Genomic DNA, 26,380 nt, shown 5'->3' with positions numbered 1-26,380 from the left:
CCCAGCCCATCTTCAGCAACAAAGGGCATGATAAAGTTAGAATTACCTTAGAATTGTATTCTGAAGCCTCATCTTATGGAATGGTATATTTATTACTAGTGTGTATATAATTTGTATTGATTTTTCATGATTGTATATTTCAGCGCGCTTGTAGCAAGCATGGGTAGAGCCTTTCTCAAATCTTCATTCGCGAAGCCCAGCCATGATGATGATGATGATATTTCAAGATGGAAATTATTGTGAATCAGAACTATCACAGGAAATGTGTCAACATTCTCCAGAAAAACGTAAAGCAAAAAAAAATCCTAAATATTTATGTTTGGTAGTTACTGACAATATAAAAAAAAAAAAATCCCTTACATCACTTGACATCTGATACGTATATGGTACACATGAACAAAACCAAAACAAGAATGTCCCTTTAAACTTTAAGGGGAAGAAGACACACAAAAAATGAAAAAACTACTGCTTTAAATTAGCTTCAGGCTTAGATGTTTTAGAAGAGTAAAGCTAAAAGCTGACTGTTCAAATACTGTTCTTTTATTTGGTGTGTTCACAGTCTTTAAACAATTACCATGTAATGAACCTGTGCTACAGTATTAGAAATGTTTTCATTAGAACCCTTTACTGCCTTTTAAACTTACAGAGATTTAAACCATCAAAGTGACCTTAATAATTCACCACCTCATAAAAGACACTGGTTCCACTATCTAATACAAAAGAATCCTTCGTTCAATAGCCTTGCGGCATATAGGGCATTCGCTCATTCGGTCTCCACAAAGTTGACACGTTCCATGGCCACACAGAAAGATCATATTCTTCAGACGGTCCAAACAGACAGGACACATAGTCTGTAAAAGATTTTGACAGATTCCATAGTCAGTGGCAGCAGTTATACAGTATCGAAATTTTCATATAACAACATATAACAACAAACACATCATCTTAAGCATAAAAGATAACTGCCACAGCATAACCCAGCCACTAATCTAAATCGGTTTGGGCTTTTTTTAATCCCATTTTTAATTGATATTGATTTAAAATATGTGGGTTTTTCCTACACAAACAACTATGTAGCTTTTTTTCCAAATACGATCCTTTTAAATAAGACAATCCAGTAGAAGGCTGACATCAAATCTTCAATATCATTATCTTAATGTTGCAAACTTGAGTATCCTTCAGAAACAGTCTCCTGTATGGCATGTAATCTTCCAGGCAGCAAACACCACAAACAGTTTTACATATGCAATGCTTGGGTAATGATTTACAAATTTCTTCTCAGATTATCCAGCCATTCATATACTTACCTTTAAACACCAAGCACTGAACACATGCAGAAGTAATAAAAATGCTGCATAATCAATAATATATATAAAGATTAAATACTTTGTTCATGGAAGTTATCTAGATTTTCAACCAAAAGAACACCTCAAGTTTCAAATGAAGAACAGTTTAATAAATACGTGACCTTCACTCATAACAGTAGCACAGCAAACTTTTAAAATCAGTTTTAATTGCTGAATGTTAAAGTGACAGCCAATGCCCAAAAAAGGTCTCTAAAAGTTCTTCAACAGCAAAATTCATTTTGTACCAAGCCATTAAGGAACAGTGTCCTTCACCTTTTGTCATATGCAGAAATTTTGGTAAGGCATGTTCCTTCACCATAAACATATTGCAGCCATATTAGGATTTCATTTATAACAGTTGATCAAAGGTTAGTAAATAAATAGATGTTACAACAGATGATAATTGTTAAGACCATTCTATAGTCCATCAAGTCAAATCTAAGATGTCCTCAGATCTGAGACACACTATACATATCTAACAATTACAAATGTTGATCTTGTACATAATATGAAATACTGAGAGGGTTCATATTTCAAATACAAATTCATTTTATCACCATCTTGCACCTGTGACTTGTTTACATACCCATCATTGGGTGTTTACTTCAATTTGTTCATCTGAAGAGAGAAATCCGTAGCAGGAACCTTATTCAGTATAACCTTAAAGCACACTTTCTGTGGAATTAAGAGGTATTCAGAGAATCACAGAATCAGCTAAGTTGGAAAAGACCTCTGAGATCATGAAGTTCAACCTAAGACCTATCACCACCTTGTCAACTAAACCACGGCACTAAATGCCACTTCCAGACTTTATTACTTCCTAGGGTAGATAGTTTAAGTGAAGACCAAAAAAAACCCCAAATCACCATCACTCTGCTTATACAAGAATCTGGACAAATACCTATTTTAATCTTCAGGAGACCAGTAAAATGGAGTAGCAGGAGTATAGAACCTTATGCCAATTTATGTTTAAAAAAATCCTGAAGGGGGGTGTGCTCCAGCTTTGCCAGATTTCCACAGTACTATAACAAAACACTCTTAAACAAAAAAATTTGCCCAAGACTGAGCATCTGTCAATCAGTCCCACTCATTTTTCCTTCCACACTAAGTCACCGGCTTCACATCCCAAGAGGACAATTAAGAGTATTCTTCCTTCAGGAACTCACAGACTTCAAATATCAGTGGAACAGCTATTTCCAAAGCAATGAACACAGAGCTGTCCTGTGACAAGTGTCTATAACCTGACAGTATTGGTATGATGTCCTTTGACAAAGGACTGACAAAGCAAACACTAATCTTATCTTTTGGGGGAAAAAAACCAACTTGTAGCCTTTATTCTATGGTTTAGCTAGTTGTTTGCCTTTGTCCCTAAATATAATTACTGAAGTTAAAAGGATCTGTTTCTCTCCAAATGCCACATCAGTATTTAAAAATGAAAACATTTATCAAGGAACTCAGAAATAATAAAAAATTTAAATCTGTTTAAACACCATTACTTTAACTGTTTCAATCAGTGAAGCACAGAACTCCTAACATGTTCATCTTATAGACATTTTCTGCAATTACATGCAGCGTTAGCAAAATGTCTGATTTTTACTGCTTAGTATTAAAGCAGAGAATATAAAATACATTAGCTGTTTAATTTCTCAACATGATACTAAATTAAATTTTAAGTTACTTTCACACAGTAGGAGAACATAGCTGGCAGGACAACCAATCTTCCTGTTTGCTACACAGGGTTTTCTCGACTAGCTCAGCAGTTTCCCAGTGGGGTAGAAGCCCAGATAACTGAGCTTTCCAGCTTCCAAGGAGAATTTCTTACTTAACTAGCAGTTTATAAGTACTTCTACAGAATAAGCAGTATCTGTTTCTATTGTACTACTGTTTGTTAGAAAAGCCTCTGCATGAAAGATTTGACTCCCATCTTTTGAAGAAAAAGAAAGAAAAAGGGCTATAAAAAGCCATTATGCCTGTTTCTCTATGAGAACTACTTCTTTGGGTAAGTACTCTGAAAAAGTGCTCATAGCCACCTCAGTTGCATTTGCAATTCAAAAAATATTACCACTAACAAGGTGTTTTAAACTGCTTGAAATATCAATTCCTCCTTACTAAAAACAGTTTTCCCAACAATATACAGGTGCACAGTGACAAAATAAATTTTATTTTTAAGGAGGAAGAAAGTGATGTAAGTATGGTGAAGGAACATACATAAGATATTAGACAGATGATGATGATGATCATGTATGAAATGGAGTGAAGGTTTTGCAATTACAGTCAAAAGGGTTCACATTCAGGGAATCCCTGAAGAATGGTGTGGTCATCAGATGTGGGAGATTCTGTTGACATCAGCATCACTTCTGCTTGCCACCAGAAATGGTTTTAAAAGCTTGCTGCACTAACATATTAGATTATCATTGAAGGTATGAGTTGAAACAAAGGATTATACCTGCTGAAAGAGAACAAATTAATTTTAAGTAGAAAAATATCAATTTAACAATTGTTACAGCATAAATCAAAAGAAAACACAACTATAGTGGACTGCTGTGCATCACTTCAAGCACAAATATCAAAAAAATGACATGATGAATTTTTATCAAATCCAGTTTGCTACTGACAAGTATGATATTCAACTTGCCCCATCACAAAACTAAGCAGAAAAGACACTAAGGAAAATACGAAAGAGTCTCAAGCCAAGATGCACACAAGAATGACCAGAACCACTTCTTTCTAGTCAGAGGCATTGAACAATTCTGACTCCTGGCTAGCAAATCCCAAAGGCAAGACAAAACTGTATAGAATAAAAGAACACCTAAGGAAAACTGATAAAAACCTGAGATCTCCTCTGATCAAGAAGAAAAACTGTAATATAGTTTTCTTTTCATGTGCCTACACATAAGAGTATTAGCATACCCAAAGAGAAACCTTTCATAAGCTCCTAAAGTAACCAGAAAAAAAATACATCTGAAGAAAATAGATTGCCTGCATTTATGCATTCATCTGCATCTTTTACATACATCACTTCAAATGCCAAAGCAGTAACCTTATTCTTTCCATTTAATGCTAAAAAGTAAAGCAGAAGCTAAAGACTAGATATAAGACGTCAGAGATATCCAGAAATCCCAGATGTTACTGTTAAGACAGACATGCATTTTTCAAATGACAATTTTCCATCTGCATGTTCTTTTACAGACAAGAACTACACAAGAATCTGTTTTGAATTTCTATTACTGGGGTGCTGGCCCAGTCACCACATGACAGGAGCAGCTCTTCACAGACATTCCACTGAACATATCAGCTCCCAAATTTAAGGCATTTAGAGACATGAGCCGTAAAACTGGCAATCTAAACACTATAGCCTGAGCTTTCACATGCATGAACAGCTGAAAGCCACAACTACCAGGCCTAGATGTGATGTTACAATCACTGAAGTATGAGTGACTGCTGTAAGTCTACAAGAGGAAAGGGCAAGTTAGAACACCTCTGTTTTCCTGTATCCATGAAAAGTTTCTTCCAATTTTGTTATACATAGGGAAGCCAAAATCACATTATTAGGGTTCTAAGAGAGTAAGTTCATACAATAATCAGATACTCTAGGTCCATTACTACCGAAAAATCTAAAAGTCAAGCTTTCCTTCAGATGGAAAAGCAACGAAACAATTCAGTAATTTAACACAACAAAGTTCTGCGTGTAGACAACTACTTTAGCATTTCAATGGAACTAGACTAAGAGACATAACAAATTTAAATAGGTAACTGAAAAATTATTTTTTCTTTAATTAAGTTTCTGAATTTCATGCAACTTAGCCAATGAATAATCAATACAATCTGTAGTTAATCTGTTTAAATTTCCTCCTGCAAACACTATACATAATTACAGATGACAAACTGTAACATTTAGATTACAAATATTCAAGTTATTTGTATACTACTTTCAAAGTTTTAACTTTGTAACCACACAATCTTTTGAAGAATATGTGAACTATACCCTTCATATGGCAGGTAACAGCCCAGATGTTGTTCAAAGGCAGCTAATGAACAAACAAGTAAAGATTCAGGTAGATATAGAATAGTGAAGAAAATCTACTTTTACCACCATTCTGTGAAAACAGCTTCTGCTGTACCTACACACTCAGGTCAGCTAAACAGGCAGAGAATACATTGACTGGGCAGAGCACCCTTTTTCAGTCACACCAACACAGATGTTCTAACAGATGGATTATCAAATCTGGCCACTTGATTTTTTTGTTTTTAACCCTGTACACAGAGGACATACAAGCCACATCATACAAAAAAATATTGGTCATTTAGCTAAAATTTAAGAGTTGATGCACTTCAACACATCATCTTGCTTTAAATAACAGAGGATGCACTGGTTTTTCCAATTAGTTTAGTGGCCTATAAAATTTTCATTCAGCGCTTTTACCTGTTCCTTGATGTCTTGTAACTGTTGCTGCAGCTTCTGTACATCTGCATTGACATTAGTGTTGTCTTTGTCTTTCTGCAAAACTGGAATGTTTCCACTTGCTGTAATGTAAAGAAAATAGAGATACATGATTATGCAGCAATCCAATGAAATGGCAATAATTATTTCCAGTGTCATAACTACAATTTGTCAATTATCTGAAATAATGTTAGTCAAACATCTTTGGTAATCTGATTGAATTCACTACATCATCAGTGCAGCCCAATTAATAAAGAATTTCTTTGAATTCGTGGCAACACTTCTTTGACAAGTATTTCCACAATAATGATACTTGTAGTCCCTTAATGTTCTCAGAGTTCTTATTTGCCAGTAGTTCCTGAAGTAAATTTTTGGGGGTACATGCTTAAAAAAAAAAAAGCCAAATCCTTTCACACTGAAAAGACTTATCTACACAGATGATTCTGTCTGGTGTTCAAAACTGCACAAATGTCTTGGAAGCAGTTTGTTCAGACTTTGAACAAGCTCTGATTAATATTCTTATATCTGATTGACCTGGGAAGCAATGTTACTATAACAAACAGAAAAACTGTAAAGTATTTTAAATTCCCAGCATATTGAAAACATGACTTCACTGATTATCCTTACATTTATCTATTTCAGAACATTATGACAAGAACAAAGTAATATTCCAATTCCCACAAATTCAACTGAAATACTGCATATCACACACACACAGAGTAAATGCACATAATCCACAGAAATTATTCAAAGAAGTCAAAGCAGGAGATGTAAAACTGTTCATTCTGTCAGGAAAGTTGCTTGTACCTAGATGCAAAATATATGACATGCCTTCAGAGTCCCAGAAGTAAAAACAAAACAAAAACAAACAAACAAAACAAACAAAAAACCAAACAAACAAAAAAACACAAAACAAAACAAAAAAACAAAAACAAAAACAAAAACAAAACAAAAAAACCCCACATTTATTTGCTCATTTGCACAACTGCAGACAATCTTCAGCTTTTGATTCATTGAACATTACTAAGTGACTACATTGTCACACACTCTCATCTTTACTCTGAATGCTGGAAGCAATGCTCCAGTATAATGACCAGTGTTATTATCACATCTGCTGCTGCCACGGTAGAAAGTAGTGTAAACAGCAAATGGATATCTGGGTTAACACTGTTTTTATTGAACTTTTCTTTAGAAAGGAAAGATAGTATTTAGGTAATTTAGAAGAATGAGAATAAGAAGTCGGTGGAGGAACGTGAAAGAGTATGGGCTTTGGAGTCACTCACAAATATCATCAGTGGTATCTTCTGTACCTTTCCCTCCGCAGCACATTATGAAAGGCACTCTTCGCTCAACCACTGCCCGACACTGTACACACTTCTTCATCAAGCTTGCACAATCTGGTGGGACAGAGAAAGAAATCAACTCTGAATCCTGCTACTAATTTTTCTTCTTTTCTGTACATGAGCTTGTCTAATCACAGTAACTATACAGCAGTGATTGAACAGATGCTTATAATACAAACAACCGCTTTTCTGTACAAGCTTTCTGCAAATCACACAAATAAACAAGTGAACAAGTGAACAGTTTCCTCTTTCTCCAAATGGATGTCTATTCCACTAGAACTAAGTTAAAAAGTAAAATTACACACATTTGAGATCAGAATTTCCAGGAATGACTCACTACTCGCCTTTTCCTTTAGAGCAAAGAATCTCACTTAACTGCCCTAATGGTCCAGCAGCAAAGAAGCGCTGCTCCTTACCTCTGAGAATAAACCTACACCTTTTGATATAATCCTACAAAGGAGGCTGCAATTCTTCTAGAAAAGGCAAATTATTGTGTCTCATAAATGCTGAAAGGTTACTATGAATTAATAGAATGGGTCTTATAAACTACATAAATTTGGAGACTCTCTATTATCCTGTTTGAACAAGATGTCCAGAAAAAAAGCTGAAACGAAATCATCTGCATTTGTTAAGCCTTTTGCTGTCCCTGTTACAGCTTAGACTTGGTAATGTGCATTGCACTGCTGAAATCCTTCACCACAGCAATCAATCTTTTTGTTGTCCTCTTTCCCGGGAAACAAATCAAAAACACTTTTCTCATCATCTTTCAACTGCAGACAGTGAAAGAGGCCAGATCAGGATAACTATAATCTGTGATTCCATGTCAGCTGCCTCAGCCAGAACAGAGGAAGAAACCAGCCTTCTTTAGCAAGACCAAGCAAGCAGTTACTCATGGGAATGATTACCCTCCCTCCTGTGTAGGTCCTCATTAATAAGGACTGCTCTTCTCCAGGCAAATCACTCTTCAACAAAGGCCTGAAATGCCTGGAGACAAGGTGATGGCTGCATTCTCATCCACATATTCTCAAAACCAGAAAATTTCTGGCAATCTCCTAGGTATTTTTTTCCTACACAGGATAAAGTGAAACACAACTGGCGCTTTCTGCAAAGATTTATGATGTGTTTTTTAGAGAAAAATACAGCCCTTGTGCAAATCTATAGATTAGTAATGAAGCGTACTAAATGCTAAATACTCCAAAAATATTTAAAGTATTCTTTTAAAACACCATTTGCACATCTGAATGCCCAAAAAAGCTGCAAAAAAGCAACAAAATTAATTCGAATCACTCCAGAAGTTTTAATGATATACAGTAGGCTTTTGTAATAAATAACTCTGTTGGAAGAGCATTTGCTTCCTCAACTTTTGAAAATCTCTACTTTGTCCCTCCAATTATTACCAGCATGCCAACTAATGTCAAAATTCTGACCATCACACCAGGCTATCAAGGAAATTGGACATGAAATCAGATGACTGATGACCTTTTAGCAATACTATTAAAAACATTCTGTTTCATGATTACTTCAGAAAGGGCTTCTGTCACGTTACTTACTCTCACAGGCACACATATGACCACAAGGCTGGAAAAGCACCGCTGCCTTTTTGTCTGAACATACTACACATTCTTCAATCTGTAAAGAACAACAAACACATATGAGAAAAGTTTATCTCCTGTTCTCTACATATGAGAAAAGTTTATCTCCTGTTCTCTACATTAATTTGCAAGGCATGAGGACTTGAAGAAGCTTTGTCTAGTGGGTTTTGTAAAATAACCTCAGAATCTAACTATAACAAGTTATCACACTAACTTCTAAGATATCTTTTCTAGCAATTATTACACATTCAGTACACTGATAGGCACAGAGAAGCAGTTAGGACAGTATACATTTCTTTATCTTCTCTTCTTTATTCCATCATATATGCTTAAATTGGGGTTATTCAGCCCGGAGAAGAGAGGTCTCTGGGGAGACATTTACTTAAAGGGGGCTTATAAGCAAGACAGGGACAAACTTTTTAGCAGGACAACTAGTAGTAGGACAACAGGTAAAAGTTTTAAACTAAGAGAGAGTTGATTTGGAATAGATATAAGAAAGAAATATTTTATAATGAGGGTGGTGAAAGAATGGAACAGATTGTCCAGAGAGGTGGTAGATTGCCCTGTCCCTAGAAACATTCAGGGTCAGGTTGGATGGGGCTCTGAGAAACCTGATCTAGTTGAAGATGTCTCTGCTCATTGCAGGGTGTTAGATATTAGTTAGATGACTAACTTGAAAGGTCCCTTCCAACCCAAACCATTATACAATCCTATGAAATTCACTTCTAAGTTACTTTTATATTCTGGGTTAGGGTTTCTCTATGTTATATTTATATTATATTTACAACTCTTGTATTTACTCTGAAGTAGAGAAGAAAACCCCCAACATAGTACAGCAGCAGACTAGTCAAATGTTTGGAAAAAATTTTAAAAATAGCATTGGGTTTTCAAAAAAACTACTGAGACTGGGTCTCCAAAATAGGGTACAACTAGTTGATACTCTGAAGAAAAAAGACAGCATAATGAAACTTATGATTCCAAAGAAAGAAAAGCTGAAAGCTGAAAGTAATTATTAACTTCAAAACCAAGCACATATTAATTAACTCAGTTTACAGGCAAATGATCTTTTAAGTAGCCCTAAGGAATAAAAGAACTCAGAAGAATTACGTATTACTGAGGGAAATTATACTTCAGAAAAAGCAGCAATTTATCCTAACATGAAGAAAAAAACACTGTGGAGTAGGGAAATAATCTATTTCAATAAAGTATCCTCAGGTGACTGTATTAGGAACTCTGAAGACCTGAACATAAAAGCATTGCAAGGCAGGGAGAGATTCAGGCAAACACAGAAGAGCAATCTACAGTGTTTGAACAAGATATCATTACAATGCAAAATAACTCCATCCAGTAAGACACGTGTAAGGCAAACTACCACACAAAATAAATTATGTATTTCCTGGACCTCTTTATTTTTTTCTTTTCCATTAAAAAAGAGAGAGAACCGATGAACTTTGGAGGTTTTTACCTTTGTCCTAGACTGAACTTGTTCTTTACAGATGAGGCATTTTTTCACACGTGGTGAGCACAGAGAACAAGTGGCAATGTGTCCACATGGGCCAAATAGAGTATCCCTCTTCATGTCTGAACACACCATACATTCTTCTAAAGTTTCAGAATCATTGTTGATCATAGACGGACTTCGGGAACCAACCTGACCACTACAAAGAAAACTTGCAGTCAAACTTTTAAGAACTAAAAAAAAAAAATTATTCTTAATTTAAAATGCACATCAATTGGCTGTATCATCATAAAGCAGTCTGAACTGCCTTTTCCCAAATGAAAAATTGACACCAGAGTGCAAGGTCACACACTCAGATAAGACATTGTAGAGACACTGGACACACGAGTCAGAACAGTGTGTCATGAGAATGTATGTAGAAAGCTGTAAAAACACCCCTTCCCTCTCATCCTAAGAGTTTACTTCACTGATAGAGACATGCCCTGCAGATTCAGAACCGCAGAGGGGAACACCTTCCCCCTGGACACGTTTGCAATGCCCAGCAGACAGAGCGGGAGGCTCGGTCAGCGCGTTCGGGCCGGAGCGCTGTGCTACTGATCCCCCAGCAGGGGGCGTCGCTCCCACGGCCCTGACCAGCCCGTAAAAGCTGGAGCAGAGGGAACAGCCAAGGGATGAGGCCGAGAGAGGTGGACACAGGCAGAAAGGCTCTGAAAGATTATAAGCACCTGACTCCTTACCAGGGCAACATCAATAAAAACAGCCTCTCTGTGACATTTTGAAAGTACCGTTTTTGATTTCCACACAGGAACTAAGGATGAGAATCATTTAAGACATCATGGGGGGAACACAACCAGGACAAGCTGAATCATCTCATACTGCATGCACCTGGTAACATGACATTTCACTGAAACTGTAATTCCTAAAGACATCAGACCCACTTCCTTATCCTCTTTTTACAGAATCATGCAATTGTTCAGGTTGACAGGTACTCAGTAAGCCACCTGCTCAAAGCATCTTCAGCACTAAATTTATACCAGGCTATACTGGGCTTCACCCATTTCAACCTTTAAAACTTGTATAACAGAGATCTCACAACTTCCTAGGCCAACCTGTTACAATGCCTAATTATTCTTCCAGTGAGTTCCCCCCACCCTGCTATTTCTGAAGCTCTACCAGCCTCCACCTGCAGATTGTCACCCTCCCATTCTCCTCCTTCCCATATTAACATGCATGAAAGTCCTGTAAGACTAGGATAAATTTCAACTAATGTATTTGTAAATAGCATTCAATGTATCATAGAAAATGAAGAATTAATTGAAAGTAAATAAAAAGGTTTGAATGTTTTAATGCTATTGCTAATAAAGGCAAGATGTTTTAAATAAGCAAATTAATCTATAGAAAGCAGAGATTTTGAAACTGTGTATTTTATGAATATACAAACCTGACTTTTTCTTTGTGACACTTAGCCAATGCTTTGCAGAGACTCGGATCAGGGCAGAGATCAAGAGGAGACTGACCCTTCTTGTTACGAATGCTGAGATCAGCTCCGTTGGCTGCCAGGAAGCAGGCAATAGATGCTGCACTCTTCTTCTCTGCTCCTTGAGTGCCCAGTCCCATTATTAACTGAAAGAAAACAAATACATAAGCAACTTGAAAGACTCTCTAAACAGTTAAGAATTGTTTGGCCAAAGGAAAACTACTTGACATGCACCCATGCACATACACACATCTATGTATGAACCTGTAAGATCAAGGAAGCATCTCTAGAACTAAAATTAAAACAATTGTACAATTGCTTAATTTTTAGCCAGCTATACTCAATTTTCCTTTAAGGAACTAAAATTCAGCAAATAGTTTGACTGTTGAAGCATCCTGCAGACCTGTACTCATACGTGAAGGGGCTGTCCTTCTGTGTAAGGACTGTAAAGGGCAAAGTTCCAGTGGGTATATTCAGAACACACTTCAGTACACTGAAACTGCCGAGTTCAGAAAAAATGCTGCCACGAACACCACACTTGGGCTGAAAACATAGCTAAGCAGAGAAATAAACACACACCTACTTTTGGTCTAGCGAATAATGTACCTGCCCAAGAAAGAAACCGAATTCGAGTTTTTCTCAGCCTGGACGGACTTAAACACTGTCCCTCCTGTCCTAATCAGGACAGGACTTTGCCCTTTTACAGCTAGTAGTGTATTTTTGTATTACTGTACCTATTACACACAATTCACAGGGCCATCTAGACAAACAAAGAGAGAAGGCTCACTACCATAACCCAGCAAGAAGAGGATTCACCTGCTCCAGAACATTCTGGGCCTGCTCCCAAGATCTTTCTTGATCAGATAAAATGCATTAAGTATAACACAGACTACACAAAAAACGGAACTGCTGGCACCACTAAGTATTCCTCAGCAAACTGCACTACACTACATTCAAAGGAACAGCTTTGGTACAGCTCGGACAGCTCCAATTCAGGGAGTTTTAAGTGCAGAATTCTGGAATTACAAAGGCTTCAATGCTAGGATAGAGGCAGGATTTTGTATGCACTTCTTTCCCATTATTTAAGTGCCCAACTGACTGATGTACACTTTTTCACACCATTTTTCATTTTGTGCAATCTATCCCTGTATCTGGTCTTCTAAAAGCCTGCCGAAAAATTAGGTAATTTTGTCTGGATTAACAACCATTTAGTATTTAGAGGACTAGATGTGCTATTTTAGACACAACAGCATACAGGAATAAAAAAATACCAGATACCTGTCACTCCAGCCCTAACAGCTGCATATCTTGAAGTCTGAACTATGAAGAAAACAGCCTTCAAAACTCCTCTAGTTATTTATACAATCCCTCAGAGGTAACTCATGAAGAAAAAGACTTGGTTTAGGTTCATTTCTTGCAGCATGTCAAGATTGTATGAGAAGTCTTTACCCTGTCTTAACAATTGCAAGATTATCCTTCTCATCATACAGCCACCCCGTTTCCTAGGGAAGCAATTTATGTTTATTTCTTTTAGTTAAGAGTTTTTACCCTAAACTAAAACTCTTACATCAATACGTATCACTGAGGCGCTACAAGACTCTTGAAGGTTACTTTACGAATTCACAGATGCTCATCCTGCATTCTTCCTTATGATTAGGTAAGAAAAGTACAGCTCGAAAGACTTCACACCGGGAAAATCAATAAGTTATGGAGACGCATTGGTTTGCGGTGTTCAGATCACAGAAAATTTTTGTTTACAAATTCAGACCATTTTTATGCACTTCAATTACAGCACTGGCTGAAGTGAAGAAGAGCTTTTATCCAGCTTCACGCCAGGTACTCTGAACCATGTCAATAATTCAGCCAAGGCAGCACAACACCCAGTGAAACTGATTTGCTCCCAGGTTGGCAGTCATCACAAAACAGCCATCAACATTAGTCTAGAAAACGTTGGGTCCTAAAATGCCTCTGCATGCCATGTTATTTGAAAACACCAGGACAATACTGCATCCCGTGACACTCCTCAGGAACCTACAACTTTTCATGCACGCAAAATGAGAACAACACAAAACAAAGCCACAAACAAAGAACCCAGCCCCATTATGCCTTAGTGCACAGTACAGCAGCAGAAAGCCTCCTCTGGAAGGGGCCAGCCCTGAAATGCATCAACATAGGCCAGTTCCAGCCAATTCACCTGTGAGGGAGAAGTCTCCGTGAAATCCAACAAACAGTATAAATATCATCTAAGTAATTGTAGCTACTGAGCTACCTTTGAAGCTGTAAACACCTCCCATTGGAGTTTTTTTCTTTTAAGTTAGGATTTAGGCAGTGGCATCATGTAAAAACATTTTAAAAGTGTGACAGACACCTATATTAAACTAAATTACATTAAATGCACCTGGGAATAATACATTTATTTGGGATAAAAAGTACCCCACACCAAGGAATACTGCATCTGTAATAAAGAACTCAAATGTGGTGGTGGTGATTTATCATAGAATAACCTGAGTTGGAGGAGATCCAAAAGGATCATGGAAGTCCAACTCCTGGCCCTGCACAAGACAACCCCAAGAATTACACCATGAGCCTGAGAGCATTGTCCAAACACTTCTTGAACTTGGCAGGCTTGGTGCTGTGACCACTTCCCTGGGGAGGTTGTTCCAACAGAAGGAACTACTAAAAAAAAAAAATCATTGTTAAAATTTTCATTCTATATATTTCCACTTACAAAGTAAGTTCACGGTATCAGTAAAAAATATTGTTTTGCATTTTAAACAGTAGTCAAGGTAAAAAGTAAAACATTGTGGAATTTCAATGAAGCTGCTGTTGGACCAACTTTATCAAATGCAAAAAAACCCTAAAATCCTGCAAGCGCAGTTTTTCTTTGTCAGTTTTCTCAACTGAAACTAAAATAATTATTTGTTGAAGAACTGTACTACAAAGAAGCACCTTACAGATCTTACTAGGTTGGAATCTTCAAGACAGTAGTCCAAAATTAATCAGAATTTAGCCAAGCAAAAATGAGGTCAAAAGTACTACATATTTACATAGGTGATTTGCTATCACATAGACTAATGAAATCTGACATGTTTCCCAACTCTTAAAGGAATTAATAAAGAATAATAAAAAACTCCTCCCAAAACAAACTTTCAATTTACCATATTTACAAAAAGAAAGCCTTATCAGTTCCCAGACTAAATTATTAATCCCATTTATCCTTTATTATCCATCACTTGTGTTTGCAATTCCACACTAGACAAATTACTGATGTGTTTTTGGATAGCTTCAGAGGTCCAGATGTCTGCACATATTTGCACAGCTTAGATCCTGTCTTTGACACATAATTTTGGGCCAAAGGTGGTTTCATATTTAAAACTGTTTACTGGTCAAATCCAGTTTATAGAATTTTTACAGTAACTTTTTCACAAGACATTTTCAAGATTGTTTGACCATCTTAAAGAGTTTTCAGGTATATTTTAGCCAGGCTTAACTCCATCTTTTATATTCCAGTGACATGTTGCCACATAAAATAAAGATAAGCAAGTTTTCACCTCTCCTCTGAGGGCACATATCTTCTCCGTGCCACTTAAACCTCTCAAATTTTTTAATTAAGGGAAAAATTTTCTCTGCAGCTAAACAAAGTGCAAAAAAACCCCAGTTTGATCAAGCTAATACAGGACATAGTAGCTAATAGTGATTTTTTTATAAACATTAAAACATTTTTAGGTGATCAGAGATAAAATCAACAGAGGAATTTTTTCTTTGTTTCTTGTGATATCTTTCCCCTCCTTTTTTTCTTATTACTTTAATAGAAATAAAAAAACCCATCTTTCGTTTAAACCAAGGATAATTCTCAAATGAAACTAGAAAAAGAACTCAATTCTCTAAAACATAAAATCCCCCAAAAGTGATGTTTAAAGACGTGACGGAAAAAAACGCCACTTCCCGTTAACACAACAACTCTAGTTTCATTGTGAATGCCACTAATGAGATTGGGCAACAGAGAAACCAGTTTATGAAGTGCTCAATCTGAGAAAAAAAAATATTCATCTCCCATTCATTCCTTTCAGAATTAAATTCACATACACGAAGTATTCTGGGCACCTCTCACAGAGTCCACAGATCATGGAAACAACAGTGTTGTAATTGCTCTCCTCCTCTCACTTAAAAAGACACAATCATATTCTTACAAATGCCAGTCATTTTAAATTTCTTTTAAAGTTTATTCCAGTGTACTTCAGTGAGATTAAGTAACCAGTTTGAAAAACATTTGTTGTACAGGGGAATTATTATTTTGAACAAAGACTTTTTAATAAAATACAAATGCACTGAGTTTATTAATGAAATGCAAAAACATCACCCTCAGCTAAAATTAGAAAAAATTTTATGACACTGGTATCTAATGATTCAGTAGATCTGACCTACCGTTATATTGTGCATCTTTAATATCTACAGAAAAAAATTCTTGTTTTTCTCAATTCAAATTGCTCCATAATTTTCTTTCTCCTTTGCCTCTCAGGTAAACCACAAACTTCACCTTTGCATATGAGGTTCACACAGCTTTTTGGGTGTGTCAGAAAGATATATAAAAATAAACATACAAAACTAAGAAGTTCTTGCTCTAACACAATATACTTTCAGAAAGTTATAGAAGCAACTAAACAACTAAAGACATGCAAGACACTGAATCACAGAAAATTACTTCCGTTTTATTCTGTACTGTAACACTGTTTATTTCTCCTTCCTAAAAAGCTACTTTTGATTTTGGCAGCTTTATATGTTCAGTATGGAAGAGAGATTTGTAAAAATATTTTTGAACTAAATAACCCTATTTTTCTGGAACAAAAATAATGACTACATGTGAGAAGCCACATATAACAATGTGATTTCTGCCTACACTTCATTTTAATGCAGAATGTCTAAGTAAACTGACACTGCCAAAAAACAGTTCAACAGTACAGAACCAGACAAACTAGACAAAGAGACAAATATACAGAAAAGAAAAAAAAAGAATAAATAAATGTGTTTTATTTACTGTGTTCTTTGATGGCTCCCAAGCAGTATCTACCTTGCCCACATCTTGCATGTCTTGGAGTTGGCGAAGCTGTGACAGGGTATGGTGTCTCAGGGCTTCGTGCAAGGGAGTATCCCCATCTTTATCCTGAATATCCAGCTTAGCACCTGCACGGACCAAGAGCTGAAAAGAAAAAGACCCCAAATTAAAGCAAAAAAAAGCTATTTATTCCTTTTAAAACTAATTTCAAGAAACTATGGTTGAGGATCCTCTAGGAGGTCCAAAAGGGTTGCTTTTTTATCTTGCTACAATTTACAGCTGAGTTTATTTAAATTTATTTCTCAAACCTGAAGCTCAACTCTCAACTGAAACATTTATCTGCTCCAAATATCAAGGTTATTTCAGCAGAAGCCTAAGGCTTGCCTGTGCTCTGAGTGCTACAAAAGACATAATTTTAAAAGCATTCTTTCCACTAAGACTTTAATTCTTTCAAGACAGTCTACAATGTAACATATTACAGCAATATATCAGAAACAGAACTAGTGGGCAACGCTGTAGACATGTATATAGTCTTTATTATTAGGTAAATCAAAAACCACCACTTTCACACCATGCTAAACTTTATAACTTAATTTACAGCAATTTACAGTTCTCCCATTAGCAATGTAGTTAGGCACATACTTAGGTTTACCCTGATTCAGCAGAAGAAATAAAAACTAATGACACCCTTAAAAACTATCTCAGAACACTTTGAAAAGTAATGAACTGTAAGAGTCATCTCTAAGGCTAATTTTAGACACACATTCCTGGTCACGTGACACAAAAGCAAGCATAAGGCTGCACAGGCCCTCCTATTCCTATTGCCTTTGAATACAGCCTTTCCATAACTCAGTGCACCAGGACCTTCTTAAACATGTTGGTAAACAAAACAAATGCTGACAAATGAATAACAACTTCCCCTAAAAATTAAATCCTATCCCTGTCCCTATTCAAAAACCTGCAGACAGCAACTGAGGTTTTAACTTTAGTTTTGAGCTCAAGATACTCTGCAAAACTGGGATTAGCATTAGAGACAAAAAGCATAGTCTAGAAACAGGAATGCATAAAGGGATTCTCCCTCTTTGGAACCTGCATACTTTCAAGGATCTCAAAACCAAAGAATCTCAGACTATAGAACAGGCTAAAAGGAAAAGAGCTTAAAAGGAATTCAGAGCCTCATTTTCAAGGAAGCATATGCCTGCAATTATTTGCAGTTTACCACTTTCCCCAACCTTTTTGTCTACAAGTGAAACCAAGAAAACCATCTAATATTTGAAACAGTCTCCTTCCAACTTTTTACACTTTTCAAATGGATTTACTCTGTCCCAATTTCTCATATTCATACATCTGCCAGCAGTTCTTCACTGCTTTGTTTCTCCTGGATGAAATTCTGTAAATGAGCTCTTTTCAGGGAAACCTGAAATACTTGACTACCGTGGAAATTCAAAGCCTTTGCAGAAGTTTTTAAAAAAAAAAAATTAAAAAAGACAAACCACTATCCTTTGTCATGGCAGCAGGGCTTTTAAAAGAACCCTGCTACCTTTGACCACTATTCCAGAGATGCCTGAGGGTACAAACCCAGCCCTGGAAGGTATCCAATAGGAATTAATTTTGAAATATGGAGCCAACATGTTCTTTGCCAGGCTGCACGAGCTATTTTAGGACTTCTCAGAGTTAATCCAGATCTGAAGTACGGAAAGTCTACAGGGTCATTCACTTAAACATTCTCAGATATAAGCAGGTAAGTCTAATATACATACTAGTTCTACTCGCCTACCTTCCTGCTCATCTGCTACATTAATATTGTATTCCCAGGTACCATGGCCATTTTAGAGGGGCACAAGAGTTCACCAAATACAGTTGTCAAATAACTTGCAAGATGCAAGTGACACTGACTCTACGAAACCATTCTTTTGGTAGCCAGCAGTTCCAGATATAGGGCCGTATCACATGTTTCACTGTAACGGGATCACACCCATCAGCCCTTGGAGAGGGAGAAACCTTACAGCAAAAAGAAAATGCTAAACAGAAATGCAGATGCAGGTCTGCAGAGGCGATACAATTCTCTGTAGGCCTGAATAAGAAACAGTTTTTCATATAAGATGACTCTCTCTGCAAAGACAGAAAAATTACAGAAGGGTCAAGGCTAGGTTGATGTATCCACTCATAGGGAACATCTCCTACAGCAGTGAGTGCTTTCTCTGAGCCTCAAAAGCCCACACTAGCAAGGCAAGCACTGAGGCACACAGGTCCTTGCATGGATAGGGCCCACAGGCCAGAAAAAGGCAAGCAGTGCCGGACTCCCGTTTCCTGTGCCAGTAACAAAGTTTTGTTAAGTATTAACTTTTGCAACCATGCAAGCAAAAAAACAAGGATAGCATTCCTTTCTCCAATAAGGTACTACTTTTACTGCTTATGGCTCTCCCAAGCTAAGAACAGGGAATGTTCTTACACAGAAAAGTAGTTAAGGTCATAAAAAGACGTTTTGTTTAACTACCACTTGCAGAAACTATGAGCAAGAATAATTATGCATGCACCAAGAGTTATCAAAAATGCTATTTGAAGGTCCCATTACAGCATCGCAAGAGTCAGACAAGTAACAGAGGAACGTATCATATTCTTTCTTTTTCAACAAGGAGGGATGCCGGAATTGGCAACTGCACAGAGGAAACCATAATGTACATGTACAAAAATTTAGCATTCTTGAAGTGTCATTCATATTGCCGACTGACCTTCTGTGCAAGTTGGTAGGTTTCTGAATTAAACAAAATGCATCACACAAACGTGCAACAGCTACATGTTGTCAAACAATTTTTTAAATGTTCATGAAGTACCCATGTTTTAGCAGCTGCCATTGGCTTTAGGCAAGTACCATTAACCATATGGCTTACTGCAAATAAGATACTTACCCTAACAATTTGTGTGTGCTGTCGTTCAACGGCAAGGTGCAGAGCAGTTTGCTGGTTAACATTCTGGATATCCAGGTTAGCATTGCCCTGAAAGATATTTAAAGCATTAGGGCACTACCATCCCAGCAATTCATCTACAGAGAAGGCAGTCCATTAGGGCACTGAATATGACCCTGAATATGATTCCTGGTTAGGCGATCTGAGAGTAGAAGTGATTAAATACTTTTAATTATTCACTGTACAGATGTTAATCTGTTGAATGAAATGAGGTATCAAGTTTTTCAGTCCCTCTGCACCATTAGGCCATTGTAACAATCTCAAAGGCAAGTTTGACCTTTAGAGCTCAACACGTCCTTCCCTGCTCCACTGCTTCTGCATTGCGACTGCAGGTGTAAAGCAGCAAACTATTTTCACATCAGATGGTTAACCAAAGCTTGACATTTAAATTCTCCTGAGGAAAAGAGTCCTACCTGATGCACCAAAAGCTCAGCCACTTCCACATGATTATTGAGAGCTGCCAGATGCAAGGCAGTGTAACCATCATCTTTTTTCTCGTCAACAATCCATGGTCGTGGCAACTTGGACAACAGTACACGCATGGCACTGAAATAAACATGTAGAGATGGTATAAACACACCTATAATGCATACTGAACAACAACAACAACAGCTGAACAACATTAATTCTCAGAACTACGTAAAAGTCGCTAAAATAACTTTAGTATTTTTTCAGAGAAAGTGGGTGAAAAGCTATATCACCAGTTTCAAAGCACAATAATTTCATGCTCACTTCCTTCTAATTAAAGCACACAAACAAACCAAACAAACAGTGTGACAATCAGGTTTGCTTTCCAGAAGGATGTTATCTAGCAGTAAAAATTACCTTTAAAGCATTCCAACAAATTCTGGCAAATTAATTTTCTCTCTCAAAATCTTTATAGCATCCTTAACTTACTTAATTAATGATCAAGTTCCACTACATTAGATTTCTTTAAGATCATCACTTTATAAACTGATGCTATGGACTGTAAGACTTAAAACTCAGTTTCTGAAAAAAAAAATGTAGTAAAATCTCTTAAGCACAGACAAAATAAATGCTGAAACTATAAAGTGAGTACTAGTGCAATGTTTTCTTAACAGAATAATGGCTGAGTATAACACCCCATGGCAGTGCCTAGTGGTCAGTGGTAGGGTGAGATTAAACTACTTGATTACTACAGATTAAAATCCATGAAGTCTGAAGATGGAAGCGTTAGGGGTATTACCAACACAGTGCTAGATAAACAAATTGCTTAATCTCAGAAATATAGTTTTCTTAAGCTTATGTGTCTTCACTGAGCTTTTGGAATAGGTAAGCAACCAAACTTAAATCCCTTATTGTCTTATCTTTATAAACAGCATATGCAGCTCCCTTACGACAGTTCCTCAAAACAAACAGAAAACTAGAAACTGCTATTATCTTGTGCCAAGAAACCTCTTCTGTCATCTGATTTTTCCCCACTGTTGAAGCTACATGCTCCTTACAAAAGAAATAGAGTTTCTTCACAAAACTCAACCTTGTTAAGTTCAAGTAATACTAGCTAAAGCAAGTGAAACCACACAGTCACACAGTACCTTGAAGATAATATAACTGAATTAAACAGTTCTTCATTAGCAATCTGATATTGGAATCATGGGATCTCAATAAGCCTCAGAAATAGCCTCATAAAATGAGCCTCTCAGCTTTCACTAAAACGTATTCTCAACAGGTAGGAATAAGATGACTGCTCTGTCAAGCAATAACTGAGCTCCTAATGCAATAATCTGTCACCTTGAACATCCACACTGCCTAAGTGCTTTCAATCCTAAACTCTCTTTTAGAGTAACCAATGAGCCCTCCTGGAAAGCAGAAGAGTCCATGAGGTAGACTTCTGTACCAGTAAGAAAGTGCACTCCTTTGAGTGCACTGCTCGGATGCTATCCTAACAGATCCTGACCTATTAAGCATGTTCTCCTGCTACTGCACTGAGTATGCAACATAAACCCTTAGTCTCACACTTAATACACCGTCATTCCGGCAGCTGCAGTATAAGCGACACTCCTTTTTTCCCTAGAATTTGAATGTCTGAAGGAGCCCCAACTAACCAACTCCATCTTCAGGCCACAGGATCACACAGGCCCACAGGAGACCATGACCAGCTGATATTTGGGGAATCCATAGCCAGGCTGTTCTGGAGGTTTGCCCTCCTCAGACCAGACAGAAACCATTCTCAATCTCTTAGGATTTTTGTTTTCCTGGCAGAACTAAACTTCTCACTTCCTCACAGTCCAAATCACTTATAACATAGCAAAATAAGGCAACAACACTTAACAGATTGTACATTGCTCATTGTGAAACATTGCTCAGCTTCTATTCATAACACCTTCTACTGCTCTCTCACGTGCTGGAAAAAAACCTACTAGAATATTTGAGAAAAAAACACAAATACTGGCAACATTAATTCTTTGAGAGATTCATTTATGCAAGAATTTCCAAAATTAAGGATACAATTTGGTAAAGCACAAGTTACCAAAGCTTCAGGAATTGTGGCAAAATAAAACACTATTAGTTGCACTAATACACATAATTTATTCTGTAATGAAATAAAGCAGTATTTTCAAACCTAGGATATAAATCTGTGTGTTTAGCTGCCTTAGGGAGCGAGTAAGTCTGGAGCACCGTGGTTCACTTTGTATCTGGACTGTACTCGGGCACAGCACCTCACCAGTGATGAGACAGAGCACATGGTACCAGCAGCACAACGTGTCTTTCTACAGTGGCTTCCTACAGGGCATCATGTCAGGGAAGCTCTACATCTTCACCTGTCAGGTTCAGCGTTTCTACAGACCCCATAAATCTCTAACGTACCTACTGAGGATCATCTAAAAAACCCACAATAAAAAAAATACCTTACAGAATAAAAAAAAATGAAAGAAGCAGTATGACCACTGTGAGTGACCAGAGAAAAAATGGGGCACCAATAGCGTAACAAAAAGCCCAAGGTCAAGAAATTTTTCTCACAACTGCAACTACAACTTGAGGAATGCTAGAAAAGGCATCAACAATTAAATCTAATTACAAACAGCTTGTCTTTAAAGTAGCTCTCTAGTCACCAAACAAGGAACTGTTCTAAACAACTCAGATGATATTTTATATCCTTTTCTTCTGAAAAGAAATAAGAAAATTGCCAAATCCAGAGATAAATAAAATAAAATTTAAAGTATATTCACACACTTTAACAGATGCCTCAGAAAGTGAATATATTTCAGAAACATTACTGACATTTCTTTAACACCTCTCATCCTGGAAAGAAAAATAAAAAACTAATTGACTCAATATTTTGTGTGCTATGAAAAAAAAATCATTCATTCTAGTATTTGCATTACTGCTAGCCTTACCAGATCCTCTTTCAAATCTTTTCCTATTTAATTTGCTGTCTATAGCAGGAAAATTTTCATCTTAAGTTTGACTGAAAAACATTCGGGAGTATCTTGTTTTCATAGAAATGAGATGCCTGCTACATTTCTGGAGCTATTAAAATGAATTGGTCTTACTGGAAAAACAGAAGGACCACCAAAACAAAAAAATGGCTTCTGTGTGGAACAGACTTATATCTTACTTACCACAGCAACTACTCAGTTGTTTCTATGTACGCAAGAAAAGTCTGCATATCTCTCTTTCAGACCATGCTATATTCGTGGGCAGTAGGACAGAAGGACTGTTTCATGGAATGACACCTTAAAATTCTGCAAGATATTAATATGCTACAATAGCAAATTCTTTTTGATGCTCAGTGGCTGCACCCTCTTCTTCACTAGCTGAGAGGTAGTTTCTTTCAATTTTTGTAGGATTTTCTGGAGCTGCTGCCAAAATTTTGACAGCTAAGTGGCTACCATTCAGAGCAGCACTCACTGGAACAGGCATGCATTGTATCATAAAAAGTGCCATTAGCTGAATTAATGTTGCCAATTGCATAGTAACTCTTGATTCACTTTTCCCATGAAGCATTAAAGAATTTGGGTTGTACTGCTCTGCTTTTAGGATCATAACACAGATGTGGTCCTGAAAACTTGATTTCATCTCGAATACACTAAAACAGACTACAGGCTACTTTCACTGTAGCTGTGCTGAAAAGATCAAGAAATAAGCAAATCTAATGGTAGCCCTGATCATGAAAACAGCTGAAGAAAACTTTTCAGACTATGATCTTCAATGCATTCAGCTGTTACAGATTACATGGCTGATTGAGTAGCTGCAAAGATTATTGGTAAAATGGTTAAAACTCATATTGAAACACTGAAATTATGCCATCACTATGCTATTTATGTACTATTACTAAAGCATCCCTAATGAAAAAAAACTTTGAAAGGGGTAAGTTATGGTATTTGTTGTTCTGCAGTATTTTCAGCTTAGCAGGAAGCTGAAAAAGATTGTTGGGGGTACAGTAACTTACACAGCCCACCATAATTGATCCCCATAAAATGACAGCCCAGGCTCTAACAAGTGATTTGGTAGAAAGAACACCCATTAATACACTGCTACATTTAATTTGAGAATAACAGCAAATGTTGCTGTTGCATGCCTCTTTAATTTGACATTGCTATACAAGTAATACTTTTTTTTTTTTCTTTTTAAATTCATGTTTTTAGAGATTCTGGAACTACAGCTTAACACAGAATGGTTTGGGTTGGAAGAGACCTTAAAGATCATCTCATTCCAACTCTTGCCATGGAAATTCAACAGCGTGAATTTTATTTGCAATTAAAAAAAATGCATCACAGATCTGAACAGTATCCTAATTAATTTTTAGCTGCACGGAGCACTTGTTTTAACACCAGTCACCAACATTAGATATACAAAAAGAAAAAATAATTGTTATGATGAAGTTAGCATATGGTATATTATTCATTATCAACCTACATATAAATTTTTTTATGCAGTATTTTACTCAGAATTTTTACAGATGCTCATCAGCATTACCTGAGAATGTGACATACAATAACAGACTTATTTGGAAAAATCTACAAGATGAATGTACTTGTAAGCAAGATGAAGCTAGCACTTCATTGTATAAAAATGATTCCAGATTTAGCAGTCTTAACTGCAAAGGCACCCTTCCACCCTGCTTAAAAAAAATACATGAATTAAAACTAGAGAAGATTCTCTGCTACCAACTGCAATTTGACTGCAGAATTATGTAAATGGGGAAGGTTGAGGGTTTGCTGGATGGTGGTGGGGTGGGTTGGTTTGTTTGGCCTTTTGGGTTTTTTATAAGAACAGACCTTAGGTATAAAAAATTAGAAAGGCTACTTCACAATCTCCACAAGCACGTTTAACTTACATTGCTACTGAAAGACACAATCCCACTTTGCCCTGCACTTCAATTCCTGCATTATGCTGGCTTCATAGGCACACCACTCTCTAGTGAGTGAAACAACCTGCCAGACTCTTGATTTGGTAACTTTGCTTTCAGACAGATCAACGAGATAATTCAGCTTACCCTGCAACTTCATGAGCACTAGAAGCAGTATGAGTAAGGACATGATAAAGCCAGAGTTGCAGGGAGGGCAGACAGGAGTAAAGTCTTAGATCAGCATAAACTTATCAGTAATCATATCACCAGGGGTTGTAATGACTCACTGCACTTTCTACTACAGGTTCCTCTACTTCCCTGCCATTCTCCTCCCCCAGGTCAGGCTTCCACAGTCTCAGTGTGATGTGCTTTCATAATATATTTTACAGTAATCCTGGCTTGAAGTACTCCCCACACAAATACACCACCCTTCACCCCCACATACTCCTCTCCACTGACTCCCAACCCTGGCTGAGCTAAAGCTTGTTCACCCACCTCCTGTTAGCTCCTCACACAGTTGAGGGAACAGATCAGATTTAAAGACAGCTTCTACAGCAAAGTTTTCTTTTACGGCTATATAGCCTGACATTTATCTTACAAAACAACAGAAGCAAAACTACTTTTAACTAATCCCCTTCTTGTCCTGCTCTGAAAACTCCCTCCAAAAGTGGTCCCGACACAGCATCTAAAAGGTCACCCCTTCCTGTTGGATTATTTCTCATACAGAATAGTACTCCAAGCCTGCTCACTGTGAGGCCAAAGAAATATTTGTACCAACATAGTGCAAGAAGTAACACGGGAGCAGGACAGTGCTATTTTTGGCAACGATACGACCGTAAGAGCACGTCAGCACACGACTTCAAGCCAAGTTAGTTCCCTGATTTGGTTCACACCACACTCACTTTGCAGTACAGAGTGTTACACTGGAAGAAAGAAGAAGGAAGTATCTATCCCCTCAGGAACAAGTAACAAGGAATAGATTAATACCTTAGACTGGTATTACTAAGCATGTTGTATCCTGAAATTGGAGTTTAATAGTGCACATGGCCTAGTTAATAAGAGTTTAAGTAGAGAGGCTATTTCTTCATTCTTGACAATTTTCAGATTTTCAAGCATCTCTCAGTTTTGAAAAATCAATTTCAATACCCATGAAACTAAAGAAATGATGAGGTATATAAATTTACACAAAATACACAAAAATGTATTCTGCATTAGCTTAGACCTCGCACAATGATTTTGTCTTCAGTGTATAATTATGAAATCAAAGAGAAAAGAAAAAATGTGACTTTTATCAGAAAACTACACTGCAAAAGGGTGTAGTACCCTAGTTACAGAGTAAGCAGCTACCGAGCACAGGACAAAATCAACACAAAAAGAGGACGCAATGGA

General features: G+C 37.0%; 1 protein-coding gene across 3 annotated transcripts in view; it reads right to left on the bottom strand.

Moving 5' to 3' along the window:
- Nucleotides 1–518: 518 nt before the first annotated feature.
- Nucleotides 519–26,380, bottom strand: part of MIB1 (mindbomb E3 ubiquitin protein ligase 1) — a 73,511-nt gene continuing 47,649 nt past the window's right edge. The window contains exons 13-21 of one of the 3 annotated variants that reach the window (XM_027881769.1): nt 20,091–20,223; nt 19,621–19,707; nt 16,694–16,855; nt 11,623–11,804; nt 10,188–10,380; nt 8,681–8,759; nt 7,098–7,184; nt 5,770–5,870; nt 519–851 (exon numbers count right to left, since the gene is read on the bottom strand). In XM_027881769.1, coding sequence (XP_027737570.1) covers nt 711–851; nt 5,770–5,870; nt 7,098–7,184; nt 8,681–8,759; nt 10,188–10,380; nt 11,623–11,804; nt 16,694–16,855; nt 19,621–19,707; nt 20,091–20,223 — 1,165 coding nt within the window. In that variant the 3' untranslated portion in view covers nt 519–710. Of the gene's footprint in view, nt 852–5,769; nt 5,871–7,070; nt 7,185–8,680; nt 8,760–10,187; nt 10,381–11,622; nt 11,805–16,693; nt 16,856–19,620; nt 19,708–20,090; nt 20,224–26,380 lie in introns of all 3 variants that reach the window. The other 2 variants (XM_027881770.1, XM_027881768.1) reach the window with 2 other exon arrangements.

The sequence above is a fragment of the Empidonax traillii genome, unplaced genomic scaffold (assembly GCF_003031625.1).
Source record: "Empidonax traillii isolate 1590-97213 ecotype Southwest subspecies unplaced genomic scaffold, ASM303162v1 scaffold94:size1391941, whole genome shotgun sequence".
Taxonomy (NCBI): domain Eukaryota; kingdom Metazoa; phylum Chordata; class Aves; order Passeriformes; family Tyrannidae; genus Empidonax; species Empidonax traillii.
The sequence above is the reverse complement of the archived record's forward strand: the minus strand, read 5'-3'. Positions and strand labels throughout refer to the sequence as shown.